This window comes from Ixodes scapularis, unplaced genomic scaffold, assembly GCF_016920785.2.
Source record: "Ixodes scapularis isolate PalLabHiFi unplaced genomic scaffold, ASM1692078v2 PGA_scaffold0__279_contigs__length_252992795, whole genome shotgun sequence".
Classification (NCBI taxonomy): Eukaryota; Metazoa; Arthropoda; class Arachnida; order Ixodida; family Ixodidae; genus Ixodes; species Ixodes scapularis.
The window spans coordinates 73,716,560-73,729,059 of NW_024609835.1; the positions used below are offsets into that span (position 1 = coordinate 73,716,560).

Sequence of the window (12,500 nt, forward strand, 5' to 3'; positions counted from 1 at the left end):
CGTGCCGATCATCGAAATAAAGAAGGCGACCCCCTTTGTCACTCATAAAGATTTAATCAGTCTTTTGTACCTACAACATCTCTGGATTGGAATCGCCTTCCCGCACCTATTGCCGACATTGTCGAAAGCGCCGAATTTAAAAATGCCATTTGTGATTTTGTTTTGTGTTCGGATAAAGAGTTTCCAGTTACGTTTAGCTGCCTCTAAATAGTTTTGTGCGCGTATAGAGATTCTTTATTTGTTTTATATTAACTCGCCTATTTTCATATTTTTTTTGTATCTTATTTAGGCGCTTCTTGTCCATTCCCCTCTGTAACGCCTTCGGGCCCTGAGGAAGGAAATCTGTGAATAAACAAATATCGGAATTTATGTTTGTTTAAAGAAAGAGCGGAAGAAATAGGATCTTATTCGAACTCATTTCCACATTCATGAATGAATAGTGGCCTCCTCGGTGGGTCCGAGACAAAGTGCCGGCCTGGGTCGAATCCCAGCCTAGGGCGCACAATAAGGCACCGTGTAACCGAGCTTTCGTTTGCACGTGGAAAGATCCCCAGGTGGTCGAAATTAATCTTCAGTCCTCGGCTCAGGCGTACCAGGGGCCCTTCGTTTGTTTCTCCCGTAGAACCCCCCCATTTGGCATTTTATGTATCAAAAGTGACAAAAGATATTACTTCTATCATGCAAAGCACAGCGCATGACCACTTCGAAATAGGCAAGTGGGATATATAAAACTACTTCTCGATGTCACTAACGCAGCTCTGTTTTGTTGAAATGACATTGCGGAAAATAATATTTTAAAGTAATTTTGACTTTTAGTGTAATTTTTACATCATTACTTTCTTGTAGGTCAACAACAACAAAATAATAATAATTTGTAGGAAGGCCCAATAGTACACAGATGCGTCCGATGTTTACTTTCAAAATTACGACTTACTATATGTTAGTGAGTCTGAGTATCTGTAAAGTTCGAGAGGCTACAAATATTCAAGAATACATACGCACGAGGAACAGGCCCTTTTATATCCTTAAAACCAATTACTGGCGAATCGCTCTCGGTGAAAGCTCGTGGTTTACGGACTCGTAAGATTATATTATATAGGTACAGTACGTGCACTACACCTGCCTCCTTAACGGCGTAAGGAAGGACCTGATACGCCCGAGACGTTTCTGCCTCCGCCTACGTCTCCTCAACAAGTGAGGGCAGTATTGTTCTATACTATTATACACAGTATATGCATATGTGTATACAGCTCAGGTTCCAGTCGATCGAGCTTCCACTACGACGAGCGCTCTATACGTGATTCCTACAAAAATCGAATCGCTTCGCGCCGCTGAGCGCCGTAACCACGAAAACCGTTGCTGTTATTGGTGGTTGTATAGTTACGCCGCGCGGTGGTGCTATGCGACGCGATTTTTGCTTAAATGTGTTTCACGATTAAGGATTTTAAGTGGGCAGGCGTACTATACTGGCAAGAAAAGGCGCTTCTTCGGTGGACAAACCAGGTCACCTTATCGACAAGAAATTTGATACATAACTTTCGCAATTTATTTCGAAAAAAAATTGTAGGACGCTTCAGCTTCGCCTTTAAGAGTGGAACGCGATAGCGTTATTGGGCCCGTTCGCATAACCTTCTCATTCGCTTCTCATGCTCTTGAGTCACACAGCGACCTAGTTCTCATGACGCAACGCTCCTTTATCTGCCCACAGTACGACTTTATTCTCATTGTTTTTCCTGACACGTGATTATCTTCATATTCTACGACACTACTTCACTGTGCTGTACGCACTAAAAGTCTTTTGTTATTCCCTTGTCCCTTCAACGTTCACGCGCGCTGAGTATCACAGTCACTCACTTCACGCACACTCTCACACGCCACACTTCGGCCCTTTAGCTAATCGTAGTCCATGGGGCCCTAAACTCGTCAAGCACAAAGTTTCAGCCGAAAGTTCGCGGAGCGCGCCGATTGGACGTCGGCGAAAAAAGTGCGAAGTCATCGTCGTTATAGGCCAATCGGTGCGTTCCGTCAACTTCGGCCCCAACTTCGTGTTCCACGAGTTTAGAGGCCCAGTTGGTTTTGAATTCCTTTATATCCCTCTTGTTCCATGACATGCCTGAACGACAGTGGTCCTCACTCTTCTAGAGCACTTTCATCAAACTCAATCACTGCGATGGTTACGCGACGTCATACGTGACGTCACGCGTGTGACGTCACGCCAAGTGACCTCGCGCTCTTCGCGTATGATATCATGCCACATGACCTCGAGTGTGACGTTACACGTGGCTGTGAAAGCATGACCCTATTACCAATCAGGATTTTCCGGTTCCACCGACGCCGACGCCGGATTTTCTGTGACACAAACTCCATAACGCTCTCGCGTTAAAAGCTATATGGGCATAGGGGCTTTGAGCGGCCTTTAAAGCACAGGAAAAACGAAGCCTGCTTTTTCGTACAACGTTTGAAGTTTAGATCGCACTCACTTCCTTGCTTTCGATGCAGAGGACAAACCGCAGTACCGCTGGACCATTGTCTGATTGGTGCAGAAGGTCATCGTCCAGATGACGGATGAACCAATTACAACGCTCCAAAAAGTGAAGGTCTTTTGAAGATCGAAGCTGAAACTGCAAAAAGAAGAGAAGCGAACACATTTTCTTACTTAACCTACAAAAAAAAAAGTTATCTTTTAAAAAAGTACGCCAAAGCAAAAAGAAAGCCGGCCAAATAGTGACACTTGCGAAAAACTCTAGAACATCTCGTCATGATTAAACTTAAAATCAAACACTTTCTTTTTAATTTTATAAAGTGTAATAAAACTGAAAAAATAAACGAAATAAAAAACATAAATAAAAAATAGAAGCTTACTATTTATTTGGTTTAATTAGATTTAAATCACGTCTTCCTCAGACTTTACGAACTTTACCCTCCTAAAACAAAAACCTTAAAACTATATAAACAAAGTATTATTGGCGAATCATCATTCAACGCACCAATAATATGGGGTCCTTGAGACGAATATTGATATCTTGTGCACAAGGTTTTGACCTTCTAAGTCCGAGGACAACCGATTCCATCGAAATGTCCATCCCAGGAGCGCACTTTCATCACTGCCGGCCACAGCTAAAATTAGGGAAGCGCCGGATGCTTGGCAGTCATCACTATAATAGGTCTGCTCCTCGCGCAGATGGTGCGTTCGTTTACCCGCCTAATTCGCCCACGCACTTTTGTTCACCCCAAAGCTGAACCAATGGCGGCGTGCGCTTGGCTGCCTCGTCATCCCGCGTACCTTGCGGCTAGGTGCCTTTATCTAGGTGACTTTGTCCCTACTCGCTGTATACGTGATGACACCACTGATGCAACTTGCCGATGCCGGCATGCCTCCCGATAGTGTTTGAAATTAGGGTTTTAGTTTGGGGAGTACTACTAACCGCTCCCTCATCGTCCTTTTTTCTTCATTTTTAGAGTTTATTTTTTTTCTCTTCACTTCTTCATAAGCTACAGATAGCAGACTGAAAAGGGAAATTCAAAACCGCGATTTGCTCTCGTGACGGAGGAGTACCACTTTTGTTTTCCTGCGCACTGGCACAAAATATTTCTCTCGATTGAAATTTGGTTTAAACTAGGTTAAAAATAAGTTTAATAATGAAAAGTATCGAATAACGGATATAATAAATATTTATCAGTTCAATTGATGTGGATCTTTTTTTTTTTTTTTGAAACGGTCTAATGTAAGTTATGAAAAAAAGCATGTGATCATAATTGTATTTTCAATCTTGATTTAAACAAAGTTTTAAGTAATTTAAACAACAATATAAGTAATTTTGAATTTACCTACTCACTCTGACAAACAATAACCCGACTGCAGTATTCTTTAAAAAAAATTATTCTACCTGAGAGCGGAGGTTGTTAATATGATACTCACTCGAAGAACTCCAGGATGCCTTGCTGATCGGCTATGGTGAAGACTGGGCTGACTCCACCAAGCATCATACACGCCTGGAACAAATGAAGGAGAAAATGGAATTTAAAGAATACATTTGTAATTATTTGAATGTATTCAGAAGCGAACAAAGTTAGTAATGTTTTGCAAGTATGGATACAGATTATATTACACACATTATTATTAGCTGACAAATTTTATATTAGCTAACACATTAAAAAAAAAACGAAAAAAAATCCCGCATGGCGGCGTATCGTCGTGACTGGTGGGTAATTAAACAAAATGAACGACAATTTTTTTTCTTGTTTTGATGGGAACATGGAGATGTAACTTTTGTGGGTAAAAGCTACACATATCTAATTATGCCAATGTAGTGTTCATAACGTTGACACTTGCTGGCAATATAAGTAAAATTACGTCATAGCTTGTGACAAAAAAAAAATCTTTTTTACGAGTGCTGTTGTCCCAGATAGCACAACCATAACAATCTTAGAGGAAACTCTGGTGACTTCCTCAAGACGAAACGAGTGTCAAAGTCAATTTAGTTGTAGCGACGTTTAAACAGCACGAAGTTAGCTTAATTTAAAATAAAACCTCTGATGTCCCGCTTTAACGAAAAAATTTGGCCAGTGCACTGTGCAGTACGTCTGCTAGCCTGGAACATATGAGGTGCGCCACGCAGTAGTGATTACACAGATGCACCTGGCAGCCGTCAAATGAATTTTGTACTTTCTTTATTGCGAAGATTGGGAACCAATACTTGAGGGTGCGTATTCCCCAATTCTCTAGGCTACAACTCCGAAATATTACAGAGATATATCGCGCGAGATATATGTTTGTTTTTGAGGAGCTGAAAGGTACCCGTTCTATATTGTTTTGTGTCGACGAACAGGCACGTTCCTATAGAGGCACCGCGCACTCGCAGTATAGGGTAAGCAAGATGCGCGTTGTCCCACGTTAGTGTTCCTTTCCCAAGAACACATTTTATGGTAAAATCTTGCTTTCGATGTCCGACTATTTCTGTGGCTTTAGTGGAAAGGACAGGGCTCGCCAAACACCACCTAGATAGAAAGGTGTAGCACTTAAATGGTTCACGAGTGCTGTATCACTGCTCGAATACGACTCGTGTTCTTGCTGAATTGACGCGAGTTTCAGTCGACCGCTGACGAAGCACTCGCCTCTGATCAGTGCCCCGCGCTGGCCCTCAGTAGGTGACGTATCAAATTCAGCACTGCTCCTTTCTATTTGTGAGCAATTTCATTAAACACAACAGCAACCCGCATAAAACTTTGTAGCAGTAATCCTCAGTTTTGAAGATGCACGCCTGTTTGTGTCGACTTTCTACCAAAAGGTGATTAGCCCGTGTAGGTACTCTGAAGGCATACATGTATTTAGGCCAAAAAGAGAAGAGCTCTTCAGGCGAGCCGGTGGCACTCGGACAAATTTTCCGGTAAACAGCGCGGAGTGAAAAATAATTTGCAACTGATTTTGGTCGTTTCAGGTGTTTTTTTCCTCTTACATAATCAACACGGTGACATGTCCTTGCCGCGACGATTCGGTTTGAGTTTATGCCTGAGCCTATCCAGTGGTGTTTTAACTACCCGTACTTTGCGTAATTTAAGAGATTTTTTTTTACTTTTTTCTAAGAAGTTAGTACCCTCTGTGTGTAGAAAGGCTCACGGGAATTATTTAAAATGCGCTTCTATATTATTGGATTGGTTGTGAATCTTCGTATATGTTTGCAATAAAACTAGCTTTTGTAATGTAACACCTAATACTTTTCCCACACTGTGATCGTGCGTAGTCCTTTTTGTTACGGAGAATATTCGCACACACCGACGAATAGGACATCGTGTGGAACACGGGAACATCACTTGGAACGTTTCTTAGCACTCTCAGACCATTTTCAGGCTAGGCAAGTGCGTTTCATTTTACAGGTTTTCAACGTGACTCCAGCCCCACTCTGCACGCTAAGTTATCCATCTCCTGCTTGCAGTTGTAGACAGAAGTGAAACCAGAGCCCGAACCGAAACCAAATCCACGGCTCAGCCTTAACCAGGCTCCACCCGCCAACGCCGCCGCGTTACTTCAGGAACATACGAGTTTGTCGATACTCTCACATCATCTGTGCTAGGTTAAAAACGAAAAAAAAAAATGCAGAAGGGTTCGGTTTGCAGTTTCTGAAACTAACGCTAACCACGGTAATGAAAAGCGAGATAATTCATTTAAGGACTCATAAAGTTTGTTTACAAACGGGTCTTTGCCAACTGTGTTTGTGTAGAAAACGAGTTTGTTGACTTGCGTAATTTAGAGCCTCAGGATGCGTCTCGTAACAGGGGTCGAGTAAGACATCAACCGGAGACTCGTCGAAAAAAAAACACCGAAAGAAGATTAAAATGTGGGACACGTGAATGCAAACCACATGCCTTATTTTCTTTCCATGTGCACCTGGCCTACGTCGTGTATTTGGCACGACTTTCTTTCGCTTCCCGCAAAGGAAATAAATAAACAACGAAAGATTTTTCCAAACATCTGATTTCTTCATACGGAATGCTCAAGGTCCTTGCTTTCCGGGTACACACTCGTTCGCGGCGAATACCAAACATTGTGAAGGCGCTTCCGTGCATCGAATGACAACGATTAAATCTGTTCACTATATAGAAAAACAAGCAGCACGTATGGTAGGGTATTGTAACGACTTTCTGACATTAGCTAGCGTGGAAAGATAAAGTACCTTGATATAAGGTTTTCAGTCGTGACCTACCGATCCTGTAGCGACATGCTATAGTTCGGTCGTCTTCTCCTGGTGGCGGAATACATCGCTACTCTTCCTCCGACGGTTATTTGTTTATTGACTTCAATAAAGCCGCTTTGTACTAGTCGGAAGCAGGCATAGTTAAGTATTTAGCTAAGCGAGAATAGTTTGTTGTTTATAGGAATTTAAATACTTTTCTAGTTCCAAGGCTTTTTTTTTTAAGTTCAAAAAAAAAAGAAACGAAACGTGGTACATGTTCGGTTATAGGCGGTCGTTGTTTACACATGACACAACTTGTGGGCACCGTGCGTAGGGCACGGGATCTGATAGAGTTTTGAAACTGCGGAGTTTGCCTGCGTGGACACTGCTCAACTCTCGTGCCGCGTTTTAGTAAACAGTCTACTCGTCTTTCTCTTCAGCGCCCCACTTTTCTCCTTCTGCCGTACTTCGGGAATTCCAATCATACAGCAAATTTTGAAAGGTCTGTCGGTCAACGTCTTCATTAGTAACGGTTGGTAAAAACCCGAGAACAGTGCTGTAACAAAACGGAAGGCGCAAAAATAGAGGTTCTACGCTTGACATAATTTTGGCTTAAATTTTGAGATACAGGTACGTTGATTTCGCAGTGTTGTTAAACGCCTGAGTGAATTAAGTAAATCTAGTCACTTTTTCAGTACCAAGTCTCGGTGTTCCCAACCCCCCGTCTGTTTTTGTTTTTTTTTCTGTGATGGTCTGTTTCTTGGATGTTTCAATTTCATTTTCCAACGTTTCTTCATGAAATCCTCCGTTACTGCATTTGAATATGCATATACATGTTAATCAGGAACCACAATCCAAACAAAACCTTTATTTATATTTGTCAATGAACAAGAAAGAAACAAGATGCCATTAGATTTGAAATACCTGAATTGTCACAACTAGAAAGCCCGTCACCATGAGCAGCAATTGCATTACGTCCGTCCAAACAACGGCTTTGATGCCACCCTGAAACATAAATTCAAAAGTGTTAATTTATTATTTATATATTGTTAAAAAGAATGTCACTTTTACTTGGATTCCTTTTTCTATATGAATGGTTCTTAGCAGTAGAACAAAAGCGGGTATTTTAATTTTATATTTTTTTATAGGTAGGCATAAGCTTCAAGAAGCACGTGCGCAAGAAAGATTTAAAGAAGAATATTTAACTCTATCTGAATAGATTAGAGAAAGTAAAGCTACGCTGCATATGTGAAGAAGCTAACGTTGTTATTACAGAATTTTTATAGGCAAAAACTAAAAATAGCTCTATTATTTACAATTGGCTGTACATTTAAAAACTGACTGCACTTACGATGGTCGTATAGAAAGCGCACACGGATCCGTTGACGATAATCGAGAGCCAAACGGGCAGTCCAGTCACTGGAAAAGTGAAAACGGTCATTAAGAAGTCGAATTATGACGGGAAACGTCCCGGGTTTGATTATATTGCAATAATGTAAACACACTCACCCGATCCTAAGGCAAGAGATGGGCCGTACAAAACCACACCCAGGTAAAAGCACTGTGTAAAAAAAGATACACAAACAAAAATCGATAAAATAAGTTTTTGGTTTTTGTAAGGGTGACTTTGTACTCACCGTTTGAATGATCGAGAGAGCCGACGCAAACTTCCGCAGCACCACGGAATTGAACCGTTTCTCCAAGTACTGCGCGACAAAGAGAAGGATGCGTTGGGCTAGTTGGTTGGCACATGACCTTGAAACGATACGTGTATGCCTATAAATAGTTGCCACTGTTACAATAAAACCTTATTTTTATTCTGTGCTCCGTAGTGTCATCTTTCTTCCGAACTCGTGAGTGAGAGTCGTTTTCTTTCGGTTTAAACTGCAGCGTAATAATTTGTTTTATTGTCTTGCGTTTTGAATTTTGCGACGTTTTTATAACGAGCCAACACATACTCAGAACACAAGTTTCATGTTGTACATCATCACGAAGAAATGCAAGGCACATACGCGTGTGTCCTTCACTCAGCGTAGGTGTATTTATTTCACAATTTTTTTTTCTGACCAATTATACGGGCGCTTTTAAACAACCGCAATTAGTAACAATTAGGTACTTGACTATTTTAGTTAGAAAAATCAAATCTCCCGCTACATTTGATTTTGGATCGTTGTATAGCCTTGTATTGTGGATATATAAAAAAATGCTCCGCAATTAACACAAATTTTAAAGAAACGAGGTTTGAACCGGTTTCGTTGCGGAAATCCAGGGTCTTCGCGTTTTTTTTTTGTTTGTTATATAGGTTTTTGTTGTTTGTTTTTATTGGGGATAGTTATTTTTACAAGCTTCTCCTGATGCTATACTCTTAAAAAATGCCCCTAAGAAATCAATATATGAAATGAAATTATGGTATTGTTCATAGCAAACTGCCGTGTACCTGATTGACACTGATCATCTCCATGTCGTAGAAGACGGGCATGAACACTTCGGCCGACAGCACAATGCCGACGACGACGCCGACGGTGTTCATTAAGTACTGAGATCCGTGCACGAAGTTCTCCGCTGGAACTCCCAGCATGGCGATGGCCGACAGGAAGCTCGCTATCATGGACATGGTCACCGGAAACAGCTGCGCAAAAATGGGTCGAAGATTATTAGGCTCTAGTTAATTCTTAGCAGCAGTCTACCCATAAGAAGCCAGCAGCTGATGGAAAACACCCCCCCCCCCCCCCCACCCCCTCGCTAAGAAAAAAGGAAAAAAACATGTAATTCTTAAAATTTGTTTGAATAGGACACGTGTAAAAAATACTATTTCCCCGAAAGAAAGATTAATTAGCGGAATATTTATGCTTCCAACACGCACTTTACTTTCGCAACGATGTCGTCTGCTCGCGCGCGCAGGCTCAGAAGTCACTTCTATTTGGAAGCCAACAACGTCACAGTAAGATTTTGTTTTAGCCTCCCATTGGCTGGAAGGAACGCGGTCGGGATGTACGCAGAGGAAAAGCACGAGATAGAAAGATGGAGAGGAATAGAATACAATAGACTAGACTTCGTTTCCCCTTAGGTCCGAGCGCGGATGATGTTATGAGCCGGAGGGCCAATGAAACTGCTCAAAAAGCGCAACGTTATGGCGTGCTCTCTGTGCTTGTTAGGAGCATACCTAGGCAAACCTCACTCATGAGGGCCCTCACTCACCCTCACTCACCCTCATCTTCACAGGTGAGGTGAGGGTGAGTGAGTTTCTGAACCAGGAAAATTCATGAGTGTGAGGGTGAGTGAGGGCCGTGAGGGCCGTGAGGGCGGTGAGGGCCGTGAGGGCGGTGAGGGCCGTGAGGGCCGTGAGGGTGGTGAGGGACGTGAGGGCGGTGAGGGCCGTGAGGGCGGTGAGGGCCGTGAGGGCAGTGAGGGCCGTGAGGGCCGTGAGGGCGGTGAGGGCCGTGAGGGCCGTGAGGGTGGTGAGGGCCGTGAGGGCCATGCAACTCGGAGCAATTCGAATGCGTTTGAAGCGGCTGCATCCAATCAGGGACGCAAAATTTTCACGTGATACCTCGTGCCGGTGATGATGACACCGAAAGACTTGGTTCTGGTTTGAAATCGATCGTTTTTTTGGAAATAAACTGTTTCAGAAAGGTGCATTAGTATTCTTAACGAGATTTAAATGCATAAAAACACGTTTATCACGCGTAATTGTGTCTAAATAGCGGTGAGTGGCGTGAGGGCGGTGAGTGGCGTGAGGGCGGTGAGTGGCGTGAGCGCCGTGAGGGCGGTGAGGGCCGTGAGGGCGGTGGGGGCGGTGAGTGGCGTGAGGACTATGAGTGCGTGAGGGCCGTGAGGGCGGTGAGGGCCGTGAGGGCGGTGAGGGCCGTGAGGGCGGTGAAGGCGGTGAGGGCGGTGAGGGTCGTGAGGGCGGTGAGTGGCGTGAGGGCCATGAGTGAGTGAGGGGCGTGAGGGCCGTGAGGGCGGTGAGTGCGTGAGGGCCGTGAGGTTCAGTGAGGGTGAGTGAAGGGCTGAAGGTGAGTGTGACTGTGAGGGTGAGGGTGAGTGAGGGGCTGAAGGTGAGTGTAGCTGTGAGGGTGAGGGTGAGTGAGGGGCTTAGGTGAGTGTGGCTGTGAGGGTGAGGGTGAGTGAGGGCGACCCAAAATGCCGACCTCTGGTTAGGAGTAGCCGGCGGAGGAGCACGCACAGGGAGACGGCGAATACCGAACGGCCCTAAAACTGCAGAGAGCACGCCATGACGTTGTGCCTCTTTCGCTGTTTGATTGGCCCTTCGGCTCATAACATCGGCCGCGCTCAGAGCTAAGCTGAAACGAAGTATTGAGTAGGGTAGACTATAATAGCTTCATTCGAAACATATAGGTTTTCAACGTACACTATACAACCGGATTAAGCCTCAGGGGCTTGTCTTCCTGGCTCGGCAGATGGCGAAAGCAGGATGGTTCCTATACGCTGCAACTGGGGCTCCGACTAATTTAGATGTCGCCAATTAAATGTTGCCATACACAACCCTGAGACTGCAGGCAAGCAAAGCACGACGCTCACATGGAAAGTCTCAAGATCTCATTTTCACCAGCCTGTTTCCGTTTTAATAATCTGTTTATAAATACGGCGTTTTTTTTTTCTTTTTTTTTTCAGATGAAAAACGTCACAAATGTCACAAAACGTATTTCCAATCGAAAAATAATAATAACGCATTATATATGAACAAAATATCAAAATATATAAACAAAATATAGAAATATAGAAACAAATTCTGCTTGGGTGAATTTTATTTTTAAGATGCTTGAAAATATCTGTCTGAAAGGTTAAAGCGTCACATCAAATATTTTTTATCGTCCTTTTTTCAATTACCTTGGAGCTCAACCAAACCGAAAGGCTGTAAACAGCCAGAAAGTCGGTAAGCACATAGGCGCATTACGTGTCGGTGATTGCTTTCACCACAACGTTTCTTTATGAAGTTTACGCCTTGAGAGAATACACTATAAACTCAGTTTCAGTAGAGTTGACGTGATACAGTAATTAATAATTTTTTGACATTGCATTTGACAAAGAAGTTAATCAGTGCACCCCCATTAATTCATCGGCGAATAAAGAAATAAAAAATCACGCGGAACATTAGAGCTAGAAATACATACGCGAGCGTGTAGATTTGAGCTGACCCAGGCTTTTACGATGCACACACTCTCATAAAAAAATTGGGCGTTGAGGTAGGTAAATGCCAACCAATCTACAGAACCGGTTTTCTGCAGCGCAGAAAACTGGTTCTCAGATTCCTCCATGCCAGTCATTCTCGCACTCTTCCCTTATTCTCTCCTCACAGGAGCATGCCTCTGAGCTACTCCCCGCAATAAGCAGAAGAGTTTTCCAATATGTGGTTTTCCTCTTTCTGAAGTGGAACTTTTAATATTTTCTGGCTGCTCGTCGGCCTTTAAGCAGTCAGCAACTTTTCAGCATACTCATTAAGCTCTGTTAGAAAATGAAGGGTTGGAGGAAAAGAGGATAGGGCTACCGGGTTGGGGGGTGGGGGCAGCATGAAAATATGTTTATACATTACGAATTACATTTCATGCTTCTTAGCATCGTCAAAGAAAGCGCAAAGCTTGTTATTTTATTTTAGTACACTCCCGGTCAGTGAAAGAAACCTTAACTGGGATTCAGTTAAAACTCCCGGAAAACACCACCAACTTTCTAAACGAAGGAGTTTCAGTAATTTCCTTGGGAAATTATAGTTTTATAAACCAAAAAGCTTGCTGAAAAAAAAAAAAAAGAAATAAAAAGAAATGGCGCGTGGACGTAATTAATTCACACTTTCATCAGATGGTTATTTTT

The 12,500-nt window shown here is 43.0% G+C and overlaps 1 protein-coding gene across 1 annotated transcript in view; it reads right to left on the bottom strand.

Annotated features, from left to right (window-relative positions):
• LOC8053105 (sodium-coupled monocarboxylate transporter 1) overlaps positions 1-12,500 on the bottom strand; it is a 217,486-nt gene that overhangs the window by 27,651 nt on the left and 177,335 nt on the right. Inside the window, exons 3-9 of the mRNA XM_042288801.1 lie at positions 9,109-9,300; positions 8,309-8,377; positions 8,181-8,232; positions 8,023-8,090; positions 7,596-7,676; positions 3,920-3,993; positions 2,481-2,621 (exon numbers count right to left, since the gene is read on the bottom strand). Coding sequence (XP_042144735.1) covers positions 2,481-2,621; positions 3,920-3,993; positions 7,596-7,676; positions 8,023-8,090; positions 8,181-8,232; positions 8,309-8,377; positions 9,109-9,300 — 677 coding nt within the window. The remainder of the gene's footprint in view (positions 1-2,480; positions 2,622-3,919; positions 3,994-7,595; positions 7,677-8,022; positions 8,091-8,180; positions 8,233-8,308; positions 8,378-9,108; positions 9,301-12,500) is intronic.